Here is a 22,375-nt window from a genome sequence, read left to right as displayed (position 1 = left end):
ACCTAAAAAAGCAACCATAATGCATACAGTGAAAGATGAAGAAACGATCCTCCTGACCTTCAGGCTATGATCTAATGGATGGGTTGGACATAAACATTTATTTAAAAGGTAATTTGAAGTTTATGACATTATTTCCCATCACATGGGAATTGCTATCATACTGAGGCACTTACTCTGTTTTTTATTTCCCAACATTTATTATCAAACTTATATGGCGGTCACATGCAGTATATAATGGAGAAGTAATATCGCTGTATGACAAAAACTGCCATAAGCAAGATAAATATTCTGTAAATAATGTCGAGTTAAATGAGTCCAAAGTACTGCACCATGATCATCTGCAGTGAGCTTTTTATTTGACACACAATTGATAACCTTAAACAAACCATAAATAGTATTCCTGGAAACCCCTCAATCCTCTTCACAATGAGGTTCTAAAATATTCCTAATACTTGGCTGTCCACACAGAGACAGGGAGAAGCATGAAGTGCAACTATTTCCTCAGGTACAACAAATAGATTTTCAAATCCTTACACTCTACTCAGGAATGAACCACTCTGCAGCATAAATGTAGCTTATCTACATTTAAAGGAGGGCATTAAGAGACTTGCTGCACCTCCTGGACAAAATTGAGAGAGAGTCTTGCCACCGTATTTTGTTAGGTGGGTCTCTGAGCCTGAAAAGGTATGAAACTCTCCTCTCAAATAAGGAGGCATCAAGTCTGTTCAGAAATGAAGCCCACAGATACCTGTCCAGGCTGCTTTGGAGATATGATTTGCTTACCAGCAGAAGTATTAGGCCCTGTCACCAGCCAGTGACAGGAGCTGCATCTTCTGCCACGTGGCTTTGTGACGCACAGCAGCCACTGGTGTCACAGAAGGGCAAGGCAGCAAAAGAGAACTCAGAGAAATTTTTATCTGTCATCTGCTGGAAAATCCACTTAAGGAAATTGGAAAATCCATTGAAGCTACACAGTTTACTGAAACGTTTGATTTTAGAGAGAAATATATGTATATGCCCTGGTAAGGATTATGTCTATAGGTAACCATAGAACTAAAACCAGATGTTGCTGAGGCTAATGGGCAGTATTGAATCTTTTCCCTTGCTTTATTGGCAAAAATGGAATCTGAGAACCTCAGGTGACACAGTACAGGCAGGAGAGCTGACTGGAGCCTCCCAGTTAAGACACGGCCAATGTTCACCTCATCTCTGCAGTCATTTTACATGAGCCATTCCACCTCAAAGCTGCCTCCAGAGAGGATGTTGCAAATACTTTATGCAAATCCTCTAAGCAATACCTTCAGGTATTCCAAGTCCAGCCAGTGATGAATGGATCATTCTCTTCTAGCTGGTACCAGGAACATGATACATGTTCAGTCCAAAGCAAACAAAAATATCTTCGTATCTAAAGCACTGCTCTTTTTTCCCAGCCACTTTCACCTCAGATCTGACTAACTGGAGATCTGGGATCTGAGGGAAATGTCAAATTTTCAGTTTATTTAGAAAAAGAAATATAATTTCATTATGATATATTAACAAAAATAATCTATTTTGTAACTGATCCCAAAATTTGCACAAAACCAAAAATTAAGTCCAGGAAATAGGCATTTCCACACTTTAAAGAACTTTTTGTTTAGCAAATTAAAATGGAAACCACTTGAGTTAGTCCAGAAATAAGTGTGGCAAAATTATTCTAGAATTAGCAAAATATAAGAGAGAATAAAGCTTTCCATGGATAATTATTAAGAAAATGCAGAGACACTAAACAAAAAAATTACTGTTTATTGAAAGTGATAGCTGAGTGTACACCAAGCCTTTACAACCTGACCTGCCTAATATTCTAGCAATCAAGAAACAAATCTGCCTAAGCAGGCCTGATCACAAGAGCACTGTGTTAATTTTATATGTGTGAAACGAACATATTTCGCAGAAATTTTAAATTAAAACGCTGACACTTAATTCTAAATGACTCAAGACTATACCTTTTAATAAAATGCATAATGAAGATTAAGAATATATGTAATCTATACACTAGGTATGGAGGAATAAGACCTTTAAAATACCTTTTTTTTTCCCTCAGCTTTAATGCATTTAATTCAACAGAAGTCTCATTCCCTTTTCAGGAGGTATTATTCACAGGATGAGCTGATGTCTGCACGTACAGCCTGGATTTCAGTGTTCTGCAGTGGATGCAGTCATAAGACAATGAGATTTAAAACATGAAAAAATAAGCTCTTTTTTTAAACAAATGGATCTAGGACTATAAACATCATTATTCTCTAACTAAATTTGCTTAGTGTTTGCTTCACCACTACAGGGTGAAACTAAAGTCATTTGCCTGCCTTTGTTTGGCTTTTGCATACTTGATAAGCTTTCAGGTGTTATAAATTTAACTTTAACTTATTTACTGTATTTGTAGCTTTGGGGATAATTGCAGCTTTATTGCCATTTATTTTTGAGTACTTGAAACATACTTTCAAGCTTTAGCTTCATTTTAACATACTTTTTGTCCAGCAATAAAAGAGCTGTTTACTTATATGGAATATTTGCATGTATATTTTCTATCCTTCTCAGAAAAGGCAACTATATCTGATATCTGTGTCCCTTCAGAAAAGGGATAAAGGCATATGTTGGAAAAATGATTGAGAGTAATATTTTGAAAGACACGGTATCAAATGTATCATTACACATCCATACTTTAGACAATTTGTTTTTATCTAGACTTGTATGTGATAGATCTTGGGAGGAACAGAAACAAAAAAAAAAAAGAAAGAAAGAAAAAAAGAAGAAAGCAAAAGAAATTTCTTTGATTGTCAATGCAGCCTTCATGTGTCCAGTTCAGTTCACTATCTGCCCTCTTGTACCACACTCTGTATATCTGAATATAACTCTGAACCTTGGGACAGGGGGGGATTACTTTGCTTGATTCTTAAATGATCGAAAACCCAGGGATGCTGTTTCTTTTTGAGGGCATCACAGCCATATACAGCCTTGAGAATCATTCTCCTAACAAAACCTCAGTTTTGATTGTGGCTTGTGAAATTTAAAATTTCAATTATTTTAGCACTGCAGGTGTTTCCTGGTGATGACTCATCAATTACGACTCCCCTTTCCTCATGTATACAAAGAAAGTTGAGGCCATGAAGAAAGGGAAAGGCAAAGAAAACATGGATAACTTTAAACAAAAAATGACTTTTCCTTTTTTTTTTTTTTTAATGTCTCTAATTTCTTTGTTTTATTCCCCCTCTTTAAATTCAAACATTTACACAGTCCTGTCCTACCAAATAGAATGAAAAGCCATCGTGGTCTTGTACACATCTCCAGGTGTCCAGCAGATGTGAAAACTGCACAGAAACAAAGGTGCTGTCTGTGCAATACAGCTTGAGAAAATAGTTTTCCTTTCATTCTTTCAGCAACCTCTCATCAATGATGAAGCAATCTGAATAGTCCAGAAGCTCCTGGAGGAGGCAGATATCTCCTACATGGCTCACACTGCCAAGGCAGACATGACAGCAGAGGTCTAATGATATTTCTCTGAAATAATGATAATATTGCCCTGCAATCCATGCCAGGAAAGCACAGGTATCTTTGGGGATATACTGCTTTCCAGAGGGTCAGTAAAATTTGAAGACCATGTTTAGGTTACTTAGCTGGGGAATATTTTCCTATACAAAAGCACAAAAGATCCCTGACTGGGACTGCATGAGTATGACAATTTAGAGCCTTTATTTCTAAAAGTTTTATGAAACAGATGCTGACTAAACAGGACTCCAGCACCCTGGTCTTCACAAACAGGAGATACACAAAGAAAGGCTGTGATTCTTTAGACTGATTTGGAAGAGTATCTTCCTTGCATGATGACATCATGGTGGCTTCCCTAAGAATTGAAAGGGACCACCTGGATGACTCCAAGGAAATCAGTGTCTGTTTTGAATAGGATATATCTGCAAACTATGTACCTGAAGTCACCTGAGATCTACAGGTGTAAAAGCACCCATTTTTTCTTCTCAGGTTGTTCCTGACAATGTCAGAGTTTTACTGGCCTTGCAGTTCAGACAACTGGAACTGGAAGTGATGGTATATCACATTGACCTACCTGCCACAAAAGTGGTTTCAACCAGTGCTGGTTTCCAAATTGCATTTCCCACATTGCAGCTGTGCCTGCATATAATTTACAAGTATATGAATACATGGCAAGTATGAAGCTGGAAGAGGAAAGATTTCTTAAAAGAATAACCAGAGAGATAAAAAAACAACAACTTCACCTTTGCCATGCTTCGTTCATCTTAGCTAACTCTAATACAAGCTCATGAGGGCACAGCTGCTCCTTAATATGAATTGGCACAGAAAATTCCCCACTAGCACAGCAAGAGCCACACAGCACAGTATGGGTTACAAATAAACCATAGAAACAATTGAATTAACCTGAAAGGCCATGCAGAACCACGTGTAAATCCATCATGTATTCTGACTTTGTCTAACCCACCCAAAGCCTGACCAGCTTCCAGCAGATGCCCGTGCTCTTAAAGATAACTGCCACAAATGTTTCCTTTTTCACTCCCAGCATTTATAGTTGCCTGGGGCCCAAAGTGGGCAAAAAATGCAGTCCCAAGACAGCTGTAGTTTCTCAAGAAAGCTATACATTAAGGCTGTATAGTCCACTATTTTATTGCCCTGCAGGACTGAAAATGGAAGATCATTTCTGCAAGAAATAAGAATTCCCAGCAGCCAGCAGGACTCAGTGAGCACTTCCAGCCTGGACAGAAACAAAATAACCACTAGTTTATGTCTAAAAATGTTACTCTGCCCCACTACAATGATTAGTATTTCTTCTCCCTAAATCTGTGTAACTGCATTCATGGTAACAGAGTTTCTAAAAGCAGTCAGAAAAATGGGAAAAGAAATCATAAAACTTCGAAAAATCCCAAATACTTTCTTTTTTTCTCCACAGAAGGCAGACATACACCAGAGGTGATGCAAGGATAAAGGAAGTATTTACCAAAGATGGCCATCATGACAATTTTTTTTAAAAACATCATCTATCATGACAGTTAAAATTGCCAGTCATTACCCACTCCTGATTTGAAAACTAGACTCACTACTTTTTCACCCACTCTCCACTGAAAAAAATTAAATCCCTCATTAGCTCTGCTGGGAAGACCAAATGCAAATTTAGTGCACAAGTGTTAAGAAAGGATCTATAAAGAACAAAGTTGCTACTAAGTCACAGTACGTTATTAAGAGCCAAGTCTTTGATAATACAGAGAAACCCTATTAAACTATGGGAAAAAATAGTATGTATTAATTTCCTTGTGTCTCTGAGTACAGACATTCTTTCTATCACACATCACAAAAGTCTTCAAGGATTAAAAAATGGTCAATATTTCTACACTTTCACTGTACTGGTGTCATAGGAGATACTGGACAAACTAACAGGGATTTAATACTTGGTACTGATGGTCAGAGATAAAAGACCTCATATTTTGGAGAGGACAGCAACAGCAGCAAAAATGCACATTTTTTTCTTGGGCTCTCCCATGCCTCTCTGTACAGCTGTGTACAGCTGGATCAGGGTTATGCCCTGAGAGTGCCTGGCCAGAAGAGACCTGCAGCCCTCTCCACTGTCCCTGACCTGTCCCATGGCACCAGTTCCACTAAATACCCAGCAGCAGCGGCAGCAAGGGGTTAATGTGTGTGTTTGCATTCAAATAAAAGGACTTCCTTGGCCATTACTGAGGTTCCTGCATTTTCTTTTCCCAACCCATGCAAGCACAGGGGGTCACTACTCTTCCTTGGACCTCTCCACCAAGCACCAGTTTTGTCTGCAAGATGCACCATGGGAACAGCACAGGAGGACAAGTTCAAAGTAGGCCCATTTCTTAAATGGTCACACTCATATTTGGATTATTTTAAGAACTGAGGCATGAAGCTACAGGCATTTTCTAAAACATTACTAATAATGTTTTATTAGTATCTTTTATCCCAGAATATTTTTTCTCATGTGGCTCCTTTGGTTTTTGAGATTCCTGCTAACAACCTGTGCATCAACAACATTCTGCAGAAAGTTTTGCTTGTTGCAGTTGTATTCTGCTGATAGCTTTTCTTCTATTTCGTCTAGTCTTTTATTTCACATACTTAATGTAACTGAAAATATTTGTCCTGGTGGCCAAAGACAGAATAAAAGTTTCACTCTTACTTCAGTTTCTCATTTTATATGTATTTTTTTCTATACTACTTGTTAGTGTTTTAGAAGAAATAATCTGCCTTTTCAATCTCTCTTCATATGAATTTTCCATGTCCTTAATCATTCTTGTCACCTTTTCCTTGCTCCCTCCATTTCTGCATTGTCCCTTTGGCGATGGAGTGACCAGCACTCACAGAAGCCCTGAACACTGATTTATACTTAATTAACTTCTAAAGCCCTCAAAGAAGTGAACAGAATTCTTAGTTAACAATGCCTGCAGAGAAATTGGGTTAACTCAGACCTCCAAAAAGAAGATGAAATTCGGAACAGCTTGCTAGGCAACCCTTATGTATGTTTTAACTCCACACCCAAGTGCTTTCCAGTGAGGTTAACTAGGAAATGCAGTTCTTTATTTTGTTCTTGGGGGTCACAATACACAGAATTTACATGCTGAAATTCCCATGTTACTATACATACTGTTACCACACAGTACAGAGGGGGGTGTATGACATAATTTCCTTATATAAGATAAATTTATATGTGTACATTGTTTTGTTCCCAAAAATACATTCAGCTTCATCATATTTCTCCTTCTATTCGATGTAAATAGCCAGCCACTGGCAGCTTGTGCTGTGAGCCACTGCAGCAAAACCTTTCCAGCAAATCACTCCATTTGAGGCATTTTTCTTTCTCAGAAAGCCAGAATGAACTCCATTTGAGAAGCTGAAAAAAGTAAAATTCAAGTTTCTTTTCCCCGCACTGTCAGAAAGGCACCAAGGTAGCGAATTTTAGCTTTTCACCTTTCCCTCATTCTTTTCTTACTAGTGGGGAAGATCAGTATATGTCTCCAACATGGGAAGATTCTCCCCAACACACTTCTGAAGACCAGGGGGATGTTGAGAGCAGCAGTACCAGAGAATGGGTGGTGTTGGTCCTTAGGGCTCTAGTGCAACCCACTTCAAAGCAGGCACCTCTGCTGCTGTCAGTGGGACCAAGGAAAAGCCTTCCAACCTGCATGGAATGCATGGCTCCCCAAGCCAGGCGACACTTGATGAGAGGAGAAAGAGTGATTTCAATCAGCCAAGCTAAGCATGTAATCCCAATACCAAAAGTGAGCTTTATCAGGATAATGTTGAGCTGTTCTCACTTTGGAGAGTAAGATCAGCCCTTTCTGAGATCTCCTGAGAGGCTGTCACAACATGGATCTGCAAAACAACAGCCACCCTATGTAAAAGGAAAAAGCTGGAATCATCAAGAAGCCTGCAACAATGTCAGCTAAACAGGAAAACAGAAAAATAAAAACTGCACTGAAATTCAACAGGGTTTTATCTGTATGAAAGATTTTTTTTTTTTTTTTTTAATTATTGCCCTGGATAAAATCTGTGCTTGTTCAGAATTAAGTCATCCCAAACAACCATCAATAAAACATCACTCGTTTGTCTTTAGTAAAAAGTACAGAAACTGGTCAACAGAGCTAGAGAAAACTTCATGGATTTTCTCCTTTGGATAAGCCACTTCCACTAAATTTGATTTTCTCCTATTCAAAAGCTATTGTCTCTCATCCTCCAAATTAATTTTGTTTCTTTGAGGGATTTGACTTTTAGGAACATCCTTTTACAGTCTCCCTTCTTCAGTCTTGGCTTGGTTGTTTGCTAAGAATACAAGTGATGAAAACTGAAAGCTGCAAACCTGAACTGGAATGAGAAAAGCTGCAGGAATGCCTCAACTGAATTAAAGTACTGGGGAAACAGTGATAGCTTAGAACATGTCACAGAAAAAAAAAAAAAAAAAAAGAAACACAGAACAAAGAAGGGAGATGAGCTACCTCAGTCCTTTATCATGCCTTGCTGGTGTGCATTAGATCACTCAGATTGTCTTTTACATTTCTTTAAACCACTAGAAAAAATTTAGATCTCTGTTGTGCACAAAATTACAAGACAATAAAAATATCTTGGATAGAAGGCCCCCATCCCTGGAGCTGGAGCTTTTTTTCTGTTGAGAGAAAGGAAATTTGGCCTCTTGTCCAGCCAATACAAATCACATCCTCGATGTCTGACTTGCTGTAGCTCAGCACACAGGCCTTCCATGGATCTCCTTGCCCTCACATGTCACACACACTCACGAGGCTGTTTGGGATGACACCTCTCACTTGTGCCTTTATGACTGGAGCATCACGGCCCTAGGAGAGTTCCAGCCTGCTCTACCCAAACTTGTCTTATATCACAATAGAACAAGCAAAACTATTAGTCCATTCTGAATATTCCACTTGGCAACATCCCTACAAGAGTCCCTGCAGGGCTACAGGCAGAGGAAAGTGGAGGATTTGAGACTGACTTTTGTCCATCTGTCCCACAAAGCAGCCAAATCTGTAAGGCCTTGCCAGGGTAAAACCTCAGGTGGCTGAGGTCAGCCTCAAACCCTTCCCAAAGGCAAAGGACAAACACAGTGCAGGAGGGACAAAGACTCTTGGAGGAAGGATGCTGCTGGTTTGGGCAGGACACAGCCCTGCTCTGCCCACAGGGCCAAGCACAGCACAGCTTCCCCGCACACGCGGAGAAGGAGAAAGAAGTGATACAGCATTCCCCATTCCCTTCGACTGCCCACCCTGGGCACTGGTGTGCAGGAGGAACAGATGGACCAAGAAGAAAGCAGTAGGATGAATGCTTTTATATACCTTACAGACTTCAGAGAATAAACTGCAACCTGTTCCTGCTCACAGGCAACATGGTCCTACAAGAACCTACAAGCATCATCTACCACAGTTCCTTATGTACACAAAATTATTTCTACTCCCTTTCAGAGGCCCTGGTATAAGATTTATCCTGAAAAAAAAAAAAAAACCCCAAAACCCCAAGACTTTCCAGTTAAAAACTTTAAAAAATGATTTTTTTTCCTTCCAGTGCAGCACTCTGGAGGAATATGAAAGGATCAGCAAGCCAGATTGCAGTGTTAGCTGAGCATTCAGAGAACATACAATAGAAGAATGTGTCAAATCTGAAACGTGATAACAGAGATGCTGCAGAAGAAAAAGGAAAATACTAAAACAGAAAAAAGGGTAGAAGTGTGTAGGAAAGACAGGCCTGATTATCCTCTACATAACATGGGAAAAAAAAAAAGGCATTGAAGACAGTATAGTTATTCCAGAAAGAAATCAGGACACTTGAGATGATGTACGGCCTGGGACTGCAAATCAAATACTCTCCAGCCCATTAGGCAAGGCTGTGGTTATCTTTGGCTTCTTTATAACGTACAGGCTCTGGGACATAATCAATTTACCAGGGGGAGACAATCCATTGTACTTATCCAGAACCAGCCCACGCTCAGCTGGCAAACAGCCTGTGGCACCACAGGCATGGGTGAAAAGAGCTCAGAAGCAGAATGCTCAGGAGCTGGATCCTTGGGAGCAAGAGCCTGGACCTTGGTGGCCCATGAAAGGAAGTTAGGGCAGATAAAGCAACAGGAATTCTCACCCTCTAAACTCACATGGCTACAGCCAAATTAATAATAAAACTGCCTGTTGAGTGAATTTATTTATTTTTCTTTGTTTGTGCTTGCTCTGCTAAGAAACTGGGGAAAGTTGGGCTGCCTGACCTGAAATAGTGCCAGGACCATTTAAAATATTTACTGGTTTAATTTACCAGGCGAGATGCAGCCTGCAAGTCCAGAGCACCTCCAGCACATTTTCTAAGAAATGCCTGTTTGGGTAAGAACTCTGGATTTCCCAGTAATTAAAATGAGTCACTAACTTAATTTTGCCTCCTACTATTTTTACTTAGCATTTTCTCACATCCTAGATACACAAAAATTATACTGCGACACACCTGGGGCATGTTTGTCGTCATTTCACTAAACACCAAGCTCAAACATTGTACTTTTGAAAAATAAACAACACTGCCTAAGAGGAGAGGGTCAGCATCACCTTCTCTTTGCCACTTTTCTTGCAGAAAAATGGGACAACTACTGGAAAAAGGTAGTTTTAAAATGAAAATGTAGACCTGCATGGCACCTTCTCATCCAAGCACTCCAGGACTTGCATATATGTTCATTTTCCTTCCACCCCTGCAACACCTTTCTCTCACCTGCTCGCTCTAATATAAGGAGTATTTTACTCCCAGGTGTTGCTGCACTGCCACTGCTGCAGCAGCCCGGGGTCTGGGCTGTGAAGGTGAAACCTCCTCTGGTAAGGGCTAGTCCATTCCTCCAGCACTGAGTAATTCACAGAAGTGATTCGTGTAGACAGGAAAAGGCTGGATGAGAGCCATCGGTAATAAGCCCAGCAAGTCCCTTTCCCATGGCCTGCGTGGTTCCCCCAGGGATGCCCCTCGGCTGGGCTGGGTGTGCTGGAGCAGAGGGGCAGAGCAGGGACAGGAGGTGACAGGAGAGCCCTGCTGAGGCACACAGCACAGGCTCCAATAAAGACTTCCAGAAGTACCCTCTGAAATCTCTGCCATCAAGCTCCAGCCCTGAAGATGGGCATTTCTCATTGAGTACTACTTTGAAGTTGATTTTAAATGCTGTGTTAACAAATACACCCCTATTTATTTGTATCCTGATTTATTGACCAAGCAAGTTTGATAATTTTTTGCTGATTTATAAATTCATACAGCATTTTGGAATGCTATTTTGAACACTGCTACCATTTAATTCACTTTTATGGCTACCACAGGAAACAAGGTTGGTGAAAAGCAGAGTCCACTGCACCACAGGAATTGAGGATAGCTCTGAACACTAATCAGATAAAAAATTGACTAGAAGTTAAAGCCAGATTTGTACACATCCTGTTTTGCTTCATTCTGCTTTGACTTGTCTGACTTCAAGGAAGTGTTTAAACATAAGGCAAACTCTTCTTCTAATCACCTTGAAACACTCCCCTCTTCTTCTACTCTCCCAGAATTGCTATGTGTGACTACTGTGAATTCTGTGTAGTCACACATATTTTGTACACTGTGAAAACTGTCTCACCTTAAAGTACAGTGGTTTATGTAACTACTGTACGTACAAAGTATCTGCAGGTTCCTGAGAATTTATTCTGAGACAAAATGCTAATCAAAGAGAGACAAAATTGTTCACATAATACACAATAAGCAGACTTAAATGGACAAGAACAACTCTTCTAATTCATATACCACACCATGTATGCTTTATCACAAACAATTACAGCTTGTCCTGTAGCTTTACATAGTCATGAGATAATCTCTTTTTGCCTCTTTAAATAAGGACACAGGAAAAGAAAAGATTAAAAATGCATTATGCCCTTTGTTTTCCCAGAAGAGAGCACAAGCAAGCCCTTCACAGCATTCTGCCTTAAGGCAAAATTTTCATCTATCCAAAATCCTTACAAAATGTATTCCCGCTGAAATGTTTACTAAATACTTATGTACTGAATAACCTCATCCTCAGTGATATCTTTTGTGCTTAAGTGTAGGAGGGTCCTTTAAAATTAAGTTTTATAAAGGCAGAAGGTAACACTTTATGGCACACATTATCCCCAGTTTACCAGCTTCCCTTGGTACTAAGGGTGATGTTAATAGGAATATTACTGAGAACTTGATAAATAAGAACAGCAAAATTTTCCTTTCCCCCTCCCCCCGCTTTCACTTAGTCCACAAAATTTCTAAGGAGTTGACATACCAGTATTACTATAACATTAAGGACTAATATTATAATAACAAGTTTGCTTTTGAAATTCAGTCTAGAGTGCAAAATATTAAGCCCTATTAGAGGTAATAAGCTATCTGTATTTAAACACACAACCCATGCATGATGGTTAAGTAGAGGGTTTGTTTCCAGCAGATTCTTTCAGTTGGAGCCTTTAAAAATATTTGCAGCAAAATATTTATTGTAATTGTTGCAAATAGTGTGTTCTTAACATCTCCAATAAAAAATACCAGCAGGATCAAATCAGTAAGAGCACAGAGAAGTTCTTAGGGGCTTTGAATCCAGCAGGATCATGTAATTAATAAGACTGTATTTGACAAAGGAATATATAATTTATACATAATACAATACATGTAATAATGTAGAATTTAACATATAATTTACAATTATATGCCTGCCAAATCAAGTTAATTGGACAAGTTTTTAAAACAGTTGATGATGTAATCCATCTGCATGTAACCTTGAATACTTCAGGCAGTTTAAGAAAGAACTTCATTGTAAACTGTTTGGTCTTTTCCTCCTCACTTCTCAAAGGGAGTTCTTTTGGCTGAGGTGAAGGAAAATTAAAAAGAATGTTATTGACATAAAATATTAAAGGCAAGCTTGCTGAAGCCAGCTTCAGAGCATTTTAACTTTTGCCTTTTAATTCCATTATGGGCAAGGTTTTGCTGTGCATTGTCAGTGATGCAGAAGACCATGCTCACAGGAAAGTTCTGCAATGCAAAGTATAAAATATGCTGATGATTTAACATGCACACCCCAGCATTCCCCACACAGGGGTCAAAAGCCAGGGTTCAGCTGGGCTCACAAATACATCACCCTGAATCAAACAGAGCATCCCTAAATCGTAGCAGTCACTACCGCACACTCATTACATTAATAAATTGCTCACTAATGGGAGCAGTGACAAGTGAGATGTGCACTTAGTGGCCCTGTTGGCTGCCTGCTCCTGATGCCTGAATGCCCGTTTTTCTCTGGGTTATGTTCTAAAGTCTTCAGAGTGCATGAAGAAAATCTGCTCAGTGTTGTGAAATAAATCAAAGAGTGTCTGCAGAAAATTCCTAAAACGCTTTCACCCTAATCTCCTGGACCAGAGAGTGGGCTTGCAGAATGCTAAACTTGCTTTTCAAAGAAGATCAAAGCAATGCCAGCAACAATTAAAAGCAGGGGTGCAGGTGCGCGCATGCGCGGGGGCTCCGCGGAGGCACCAAGAGCCTCTTTTTAGTCATCCCTGAATGCTAACGCTCACTTATCTAATCATTACACGTGTGGTTTGAAAGCACAGGAGATGTGTTTGTGAGAGACACAAAAACTGCCCGCCTTTTTGCATAAAACGTAACATTTTATGAGACACGCTGTTTCCATTAATTTTGAAAAGCTCCTCAGCTACTGCCTAATTAAACCAGCCTGTAATTTTGTTGTTTAGTGATTCAAAGATAAATGAAGTTTCAATTGTGCATCTATCCTTCCTCCTGTTACTTAGTCTTTCAACAGGGTTTCCCTACTTCAACACTTTGAGGGCCAGCTGCTTGCCTCACCCCAACACCTGAATAATCAGGTTTGGCAGCTTATCCTGCACTGCAGCAATTCAGTTTGCCTTCTTCAACTTTCATCCAGTACTGGTTGTCCTGCCTTCTTCACTCAGTTACACAAGGAATACTTGTGTTAGTAGCTAAGTGTAAGGAGTCCTCGTGCCTGAGGGAGGGTGATGCTACATGACAAGTGCTACGCCTCCAGTATGGGGGGAGACCTAGCAGCCAACCTGCTATTTTTCCCTGATAATATGGTTTGTCTGTTTTCCCCTTCTCAAGATGGCATTTCACTGCACAAACCAGAAAGGGAAGGAAAAAAAACCCCAAGCCCCGCCAAAAAACAGCCATGGGAAAAAACTTGTCCAAGTTCACAGGATAAGGAAGGAGTAAAACCCTGAATGAACTTTCCTGGCTGAACTGGGTTAGGATGAAAAATGCTTCTACTAAATGCTGAAAATTTAGGTCAGTCTTGTTTATGTGAAGATATAAACAACTGACATTTTGAGAAGCATGTGAATCGAAGTGATATTCTGTGCTCCCTCTGAATCACATTGGGCCACCAGGCCTTTTAATACCAACCAAATTCTCCTCCTTCAAATAAAAAAATAAATCTGAATTGTCATGTCAGCTGTAAGCAGCAACACACTGGAGTATCATGCTTCAAAGCCAAGTGGCAGCAGCCCCTAAAACATTTCATATTTTTAAAAAACATTGAGTTAACTGAGTGGCTACTTGGGAAACATAGAAGAGAACCAAGTAGGTACTGTTTTGAAAGCTGCCTGCCTCTTTCCTACCCCCATATTAATACAGGTTACATTATTCCCCTACAAGTATCAAGAGAAGATGAGGAAAAAGATAGCAGATGCCCTTCTGAGACTTAATTGATGTTATCCAAAACATGCATCACACCAGATATCCATTACACTTAACACAGCTCAACGTAAGGTGATTCTGACAATGTGAATAGGGCTCAATCCTATTTCTCTTCAAATCCATGTGAATAGTTTATTATATTCAGACCCAGCCACAGTGATTCATTTTGATAAAATGCTACTTAGCAGCATCAAAACTGCCTGAGCATTCTGTCTGCCTATACTAGGGCTTCCTACTGCTGCCATTGAAACAAATGGCAAAATTCCCATTTACTTCCATGGGTGGAGAGCCATGCTCTTAGAAACCTTTGTTTTTAAGGAAAAACATTTTTCCTCCCACTCATGACTGCAGTTCTCCTGAAAACCCAATGGAACTGTTTAAGAAGTCAGGTGGTCAGGAGCAGGCCCAGAGGTCAGGAACAAAGAATATTAATACAGTCTTGCTATTGAAAAACTGAACAGCAACCTCGAAGCATTGTTGTTGTTTTCAAAACAGAAAATTACATTCTCAGATCTAAATATGAAGATTTTAATATATATATAAATCTGTGAAGAAAAAAGGAAGTACATATTTCATTTAATGTCTGGATTACAGATTCTTATTAAACAAACCGAGCTCATTATAAAATCAATATCAACCACTACACTCCCAGGAGAAATGGCAAAAAAGGTCACTCCAAGAAATTCAAACAATTTTCCTGCTGGAAGGGCACGATTTTAATTACAGATACTATTAATTAGAGCTGTCCTGTTAATTATCAGAAATTCAGTTTCAAGTGTGGTTTTGGAACCTGGAGGGCTTTTCAAAAAAATTAAGAATTCCTGTATTCACAATTAACGGAAGAAAAAGCCTACCTATTGCTTCTGTGTTTTAAATAAGCCAATAGCTAGTCACCTATTAAAATCAAACAAAAATATTTATGGCCAGAGTCTCATTGGCCAACACAACTGATAAACTGTTGTTTTATTCACACTTTATCCCAGAGGACACTTTTTTTTTTTTCCCTACAGGAAATGCTCTTGCTCTCACTTTGTCTTGCTTTGGAAGTCATTAAAGGCAAAGATGTAATTTAATTTCTTTTTTAAAGTAAACATTTCTTTAAAAGTGAAAACTGAAACCATTCCTGAAGATACTAATTGTTACAGTAACATTCATATTTATTATTCTGTACTTAATTCTCTCTAGACCTAGCCTGTGGAGATATACTTATACACTACATCTTTAGCATCTAAGAGATACAGACAGGCCCAAACTTTGTGAGGAAATATGAGTTTATTCCCATAATACTCTCAGCTGCCAATTTGAATCTATCTCAGCTCCAGGATACAGAAAGTACAGAATGTCTGATCCTAAGCAGAACAAGAAAGTAAAATAAAACTTGACAAAAAAGAGCCGTTAGCGAGGCCCTATGGGTGCACAGCAGACAGAGATACTACAGAGACAATGTTTACACATTCTCAGATTCTTTTTCCTGGTCACACTCCAAATATTTTTGGATAGCAGACCAGGGCTGTCTGGTATATGACCATAACACATGCACTACCACACCAATAGCACATCAAGAAATACGTGCCATATGATCTGAAACAAACTTCAGGAAGATGCAGTGTCTCTCCACCCAACACTTTTGAAACTGAAAGAGAAAGCTCGAGGTTTCTGATTTATTTCTGAGAAGCTGAGTGCAGTCCTTCAGCATTACTGGGTACACATCTGCTATCATTGTTCTCCTAGAACCAGTCCTGGTTTACCTCCCATCTATCAGCATTAGATTTCATTTTATCTGAATAATGGCAGAAGGTGGCAACAGATCAGGTCAAAGGCTCTTTTCATATCAGACCCTGAAGAAGTCAATTACTCAAAAAGAGAGACATCTTCAGATAACCGTGCAATCCATTCCTCATAAATGCTAAAGATTTTTCGTTATTAATAGTGGCAGGAGTGACAGATTATGGATATTAATGTTATTTTTCGGAGGATTTCAATGGCAAGGGCTGGTATTTTTTTTTCTTTCTTTTTTTTTAATGTTTCTAATTAGGCACAAATTTACAGCAGCTACCGGAATAGCCAAGATTAATACCCAGTAGTAAAAAGCTGCTTCACCGAATCCGCGGGACTGTGAATGGAACGGGGGCGGGGGGGAAGCGTCGGAAACAAACCCACCCCCGCGACTCCCAACGCGAGAAGGGCCCCCGGGGGTCTGCCGGGCAGCGGGGCAGGGCCGGAGGAGAGCTTGGTCCTTACCTGGTAAGCAGTGGGCGCATCGGAGCCGGCGTCAGCCCCCAGGGCCGAGAGCTTCTCCTTCAGGCGGTGGTGGGCGCGGTGGCGGAGGCAGTAGGCGACCCCCGACGCCGCCAGGACCCCGGCGATGCAGGCGAGGGAGAGGAGGGTGAGGAGGAGGAATTTCGCGGACTGCGCCTCTTCCCCGCGCTGCGCGAGCGGCGGGACGCTGCTTTTCTGCAGGGAAGGAGAGAGAGGCAGCGCCTGAGTTGCGCGGTCACGGAGCAGCGCGGAGGGGAGATCCCGTCGGGGGGAACACCCGGCAGCCCTAACTTTCGGCCGGGGAGGGCGGCAAACAGAGGGGCAGGGACAGGGCTGCTGCCGTGCCCCGCTCCGTGCCCTCCCCTCCGCCGGCTCTCGCTTTACCGAGAGGCGGGGGCGGACCCGCTGGATGCGCGCAAGCACCGCGGAGCGCCCCGCGGCTCCGCGCCCCGCTCGCACCGCATCGAGGGCCAGGGGCTGCGAGGGGCGCAGCAAGGGAAAATCCGGTACTGTTTGTTTCTCAGTGAAAAATAAAACACAAGAGAGAAAAAAAAAAAAAAAAAAAAAAAAAAAAAAGTAGGTGGCGATCCTTCCTTTTGTCTGTTGTAGAGGGAAGCGGCTTAAAAAAAACCCCGATAGTTCCAAACTCCTCCAGATTACTATTATTTTTGCAGCAATAGGAGAGAATCCTTCTAGTGCATTTCACTTGTCTCCATGTGCTAAAAAGTTGTACAATAATTTCCCCTCATTAGCTTCATTATAACCTATATTAGCAACAATTAAAAACGCAACATGAAAATGAAAAGACCAGGCGCGCAAATTGCAGCAAGACTCATTTGGCCTGCATTCCCCCTTTCACAATTACCAGGGAAATGAATTGAAAAGCACGCCCCTGCCTCAGTCCTGGTTGCTACAAGACGAGAACAATTAGCAAACTCCTTTCCACCACCTAATTTCGCGTGGTAACAAAATGGATTTTTCCCCATGAATGCCTAGCCGGCCTATTCATTATCTCTCCTCTATTAGTAATTTTCTGCTCCGTATTCAGCTAGCCAGCTCTTAATTTCCTCCTGTCTTGCAGTGTACACAGTGGCTCTTATGTCAGGCCCGGTCCATTTTTATCTTGTAATCATAAAGGCCACCAAAGCAATTATCGCTGGTCTTGACTGTAAAAGCTTGTCATTAATTAGCCTCCTTGCCTTCAGTGCTGCGGATTAGCCGGGGCTGAGGCTGAGTTAATGGAAATGCAGGTTCAGTCAGACTCCCGGATTTTCTTGCCTGGATGCGCCGCGCGGAGGAGGATCGCCGGTCCGTGCGCCCCGGCGGGGCGGCGGGGGGCGGGCACAGGGCTCGCCGCGGCCACCGGCCATGTGCCGTCCGCGCAGCCACCGCCGCGCCCGCCGCCTCCACTCCCCTGCACGGCAGCCGGCCCCTCCTCCAAATCCCAACAGCCACCAGGAGGAGGGGGCTGCACCCCCACCCCACCCCGCCCCGGCCGCGGGGGGATCCGGGGCCGCCTCCTCGCCACCGCCCCCGCCGGGCAGCTGCCCCGGCTGCCCCGGGGGGAGCGCGCCCTCGGCCCGCACCGGGCGGGGGACACCGGGAGGGGCAGCACCGACGGCAGCCGCCGCGGACTCGCTGCTCCCGCCGCCTCGGCCCCGGGGGGGTAAAGGGCTGCTGCGCTCTGCCGTTAGCATCTCCCTGAAAGGCCCCGTCCCCCCGGGGCCAAGGGTCGCAATCTGCATCTCAATAGGCGGCTCCCGCCGAAGTGCCGGCGCCCCCGCGCCGAGCGCTGCGCCCCGGGACGTTACTCCTCGTCGCCGCGGTGTTTGGCCCCCATCAGTCAGGCAGGGACAAGCCCCGCAGCCCCGGACTCCCCCGCGGGCCAGCCCCGCGCATCGGGCGGCTCGGGCCGCCTCGGTCCCCGGCTGGGCTCAGGGGCACCGACGGGAGGAAAGAGGCTGGCGAGCAGTTTCGGACGCTGCTCCTGAGCCTTACTTCTCTGCTATCTCTACCACGGTTTTAAAAGATTTTTTTTTTTTTCCTCCGGATGCCGTGTGGCAGAGCCGCACCAAGCACACGGGGAAAGGGCTGTGCGAGAGAAACGATGACAATGATGGGAGCAAAGTGCTGTCAAAAGCTCCGAGTAAACATGCAGAAGAGAAAGGGCGGCAGGCTCTTTATCCCACTGGAGTTAGAGCTATTTTAGATGTTGCTTCCAACTTCGCCAGGCAGTTTTCCCCGCAAAGCCGGGGATGCCATCCCCGGAGATGGCTGCCCTTGACAAAGGAATTGCTCGAAGAGCCACCCCCTTACATACTCTCAGCGTACAGCTGCACTCGGCAGCCTGAAGCACGGGGAAGAGTTAGAAACCTTCCGTGGGGCGCTGGACATTGCTTACACCTCGGCAAGCGTCTGCCCGGGGGGAGTCTGTGTAGCCCTGTCCCTCGTGATAGGCTTCGGACAGGCGAGGGCTCGCAAAGCCCCTGCACGTCCAGGGGGAGCGGCGCCCACGCCTGCCCCGACCCCCGTGCCCTGGGAGGAGATGGAGGCCCCGCGGCGGGAGGGCAGGGGCGAAGGGCCAAGGGGCCCGGCCGCTCCCCGCTGCCCGGCGGCGCCCGCCGCGTTGGACCCGCCGAAGGGGAAGGGAGAGGGGCTCTGCCGCGGAGCCGCCGGCCCTTCTTCCACTCCTCTCCTCCCTCCCGCTTCACGGGGAGCAGCTCCAGAGCCGCTGCCGTCGGGGCCCGGATGACTCCGCTCTCCCCTCCCTGCCTGCGGCGGGCTGGTGCTTCGGCCACCTCGGCCAGCCCCCACGCCGCCCCCGGGAGGGACCAGCGGCTGATGCCCCCTGCCCCGTCCCGCAAGAACCGCCTGGTGCGGCAGACGGCAAAGTCCCATCGCCCGCCTCCGGCTCCGACTCTGGGCCGCGCATCAGCGGCGTCCCTGGGCCCCGGGCTGGGGACACCCGGGACCGCAGAGGGTAACCCGGCCCGGTTCCCCAAGTACGTCCCATCAGGACACAGCCCCCACTGTCCCCAAGGCAGCTGGAGGAGCCCGCTGCCCTTTCATCCTGCTCGATGCCCGACCAAACATCACATTATGAAACGGGTAAAAATTAACGCGACGTGTTAGTTACCAGCTCCCTCCATCCTCCCACCTCTCCCCCCAGCCGTCCCCGATGCCTCTAACCAGGAGCACAGATTTCCCCACCTCGCCTAACCCCCTGATTCTTCCCTGCAATAAGGCCCCAGCCTGAAACGGAGCCCAGGGTTAATTAGAGGCGTCCTGTCAGCCTTGACTTGAAATTGAAAGAAAAGTGTTTAAATATTTATGAATTTGACATTTACAGTCGGATGTCTTTTAAAGCAGAACACCTCTCCCTGTGCTGGTTGGGGCTGCCGTGGTGCGTGTGCCATGGTGCGTGTGCCTGGGGTGGAAGGGGAACAATAGCTATTGCATAACAAGAAAAACAAATTACCTCCCCACCCAAGGCTTAACAAATAAATAGACCACATAAATTACACGCAATTAAATATTAAACTCAGCTACATGTAAGTATGCATTTTTTAAACTTCACATAACAGAATATATTGACATTCCTCTGAATGATTTTCTCCTTCGAAAAGTGTGGAGTATCAATGAAGTCCCAATGAAGGAAAACAACTAATTCCTAAATGAATGGCTTAGAAAGTGAATCTGAATGAAGAGGCTTTGGAGGTGTTCATCCAGCCTTTACTTGCTTTGAAACAGCCCGACCTAGCTTAAATGCTAGAAAGCAAAGAACAACAGCACACCTAACACACAGTGTTTACTTGAAGTACACTGTTTCTGTGTGGGTCTGTGGGTTTTTTAAGAGGAAAGAAAATTCTTAGGGTCTGATCTCATGTAGGCTTTCCTGGTCCCTCGACAGAACCCATTTTATATACACCCAAAAGTGAGTCATTAACTAGAGCAGCCATAACACTGGAGTCACAAATCACTGCTCTAATCAAAGAGCAGCGTCCCGTTCCGTGGTGTCATCCCATGATGCAGCAGAACAGTCGACATTTCAAACGAATCCCAGGCAAATGTCAGTAAATATTTAATGTACGCTTTCATGTAAATAAGCTCTCACACCTATGCTGGAAGTGTTGGAGAAAGTCTTTGTAAGAGCAGAGAGGAGCTCCCCATGCAGTGATGTGGAAGCTCACCATCCAGATGCCTCAGCAGAATTACACTTCATTATTTACTTTGGGACACAGGGCATGATTCTGGTCCTTGCAAAACTCTAACTGAAGTTGAGGTTTTGTTTTGCTTCATAAATTGAAAAAGATTTAAACCCCAATTTGCCAGTTACTGCACCTGACCACTCTTCCAGTTAGCAATGGAAAAATCACTACAACTAATTTTTAAACAACTCAACATTATCATTTTTTTGCAATTTCTGTATGCTTCATTTTTTACATTTATATTACACAGTTTTGTTTCTGAACAATAATAAAAAATTGAAGATTTCTTAGTAAATACGGGCAAAAAGAGGAACTTCAGAATATGATTTGTTTCAAAATATTAGAACGTTAAGAAACTCAAGAGGTGCTATTTTTAATTTGGAATTCACTATAGAATCTAATAAATGAGAGAAGTGAGGCGGAAATAATCATGTATTAATTCTGTGCATTACAAAATCTTTTCAGAAGCTATTATCAGAGCAAGAGGCATTGTGGTTTGGATTCAGGGTGGGAGAAATCCTTTGTGCAACTGAAAGCTATTGTTCCTCTGTGCAGATGAAATTGTACTTGCAAATATGCCATTCAAGGAGGGAAAAAAGTACCTAGGCAGAAAAAAAGAATTCTACAAGAAAATCATTAGTCTTAAAATTAAACTTCTCTAAAATAAGTTTGGGTTCATTGTTTGTTTTCTAAGGAATATCCTGTGTTAACAGTTGCAGCCACTGACATTACATGAAAATATAAAGGATATGTGTATTATTTCCTTATATAGAAATCATGAAGAAAGGGATGTGTGTGGGTGTGTATATACATAATGTGTGTGTGTTCATATGTATATAGACACACACATCCGTGTATGTCTGCTCCTTTATATCAATCTAAACTTAAGTTCACTTCTAGTAATCTCCCTCTCCCAGAGGTTATCTGAGACATAGGTTGATACACTCCGCTGGTTAAGTTTTGATAGGTTACTAGAAAACCAGAGAAACACTTTACGTCAGGAGGAGGCTGGCTACCATAACCTGGCCCCAGGAAAGCTACAGAGAAGATTTTTTTACCTTTCATAAAGTATGAAAACAAAACAGAAGGGAAAGCAGCATCTCCCCCAGTTTTAGTTGCCTGTGCCTACTCCCCTACTGTGCTCCCAGTCAGGTTAGGCTGGGGCAGCAGGGCCTGGGGATGTTCACCTTTTGAGCCTGTAACACCCCTTGCATTCAGCACTGCACTCCCAAGCTATTTGGCCCAGGCTACTTGCTGGTGTTTTAAATATTATCTTTAGAGTTACTGAGAGATTTCTAGGGCTGCTACCTTCTGACTCCCTGTTCACACCCCCTCCTTCCCTCCCCAGAAAGCTCACCTGATGCCAGGATCACTTTCAGCAAATGTCAGTTCATCACCTGAAACGAGGTCAATTTAATGCTTTTACTCGTGAGGATGAAATCGGATGGTAAGGTACTTTTTGCTTCTTTTAGGGGTCGGAAAGATTAGACAAATTGACAAACACAAAAGGCAGATGGATTTCTGGGAACTGCAGCTTATTCAAATCACTGAGAAAGGTCACTGCAAAAGCCACAGATCCATTCATCTGTAGGGGTACAATGATCTTTCCACAACCTTCAACACCACAAAGCACTCTGGAGCGTCTCTATACCTTTTAGTAG

The 22,375-nt window shown here is 43.1% G+C and overlaps 1 protein-coding gene and 1 long non-coding RNA gene across 3 annotated transcripts in view; one reads left to right on the top strand and one right to left on the bottom strand.

The window, feature by feature from the left end:
- PTPRN2 (protein tyrosine phosphatase receptor type N2) overlaps positions 1 to 22,375 on the bottom strand; it is a 633,132-nt gene that overhangs the window by 86,780 nt on the left and 523,977 nt on the right. For both annotated transcript variants that reach the window (XM_068174516.1, XM_068174508.1), the window contains exon 13: positions 16,489 to 16,701. In XM_068174516.1, coding sequence (XP_068030617.1) covers positions 16,489 to 16,701 — 213 coding nt within the window. The remainder of the gene's footprint in view (positions 1 to 16,488; positions 16,702 to 22,375) is intronic.
- On the top strand, positions 811 to 2,231 carry LOC137463382 (uncharacterized). The gene is made up of 2 exons (XR_010993902.1): positions 811 to 1,022; positions 2,124 to 2,231. It is a non-coding gene; the product is annotated as an uncharacterized lncRNA (long non-coding RNA).

This window comes from Anomalospiza imberbis, chromosome 1 (genome assembly GCF_031753505.1).
Source record: "Anomalospiza imberbis isolate Cuckoo-Finch-1a 21T00152 chromosome 1, ASM3175350v1, whole genome shotgun sequence".
Lineage (NCBI taxonomy): Eukaryota > Metazoa > Chordata > Aves > Passeriformes > Viduidae > Anomalospiza > Anomalospiza imberbis.
This window is presented reverse-complemented; position numbering and strand designations above follow the sequence as displayed.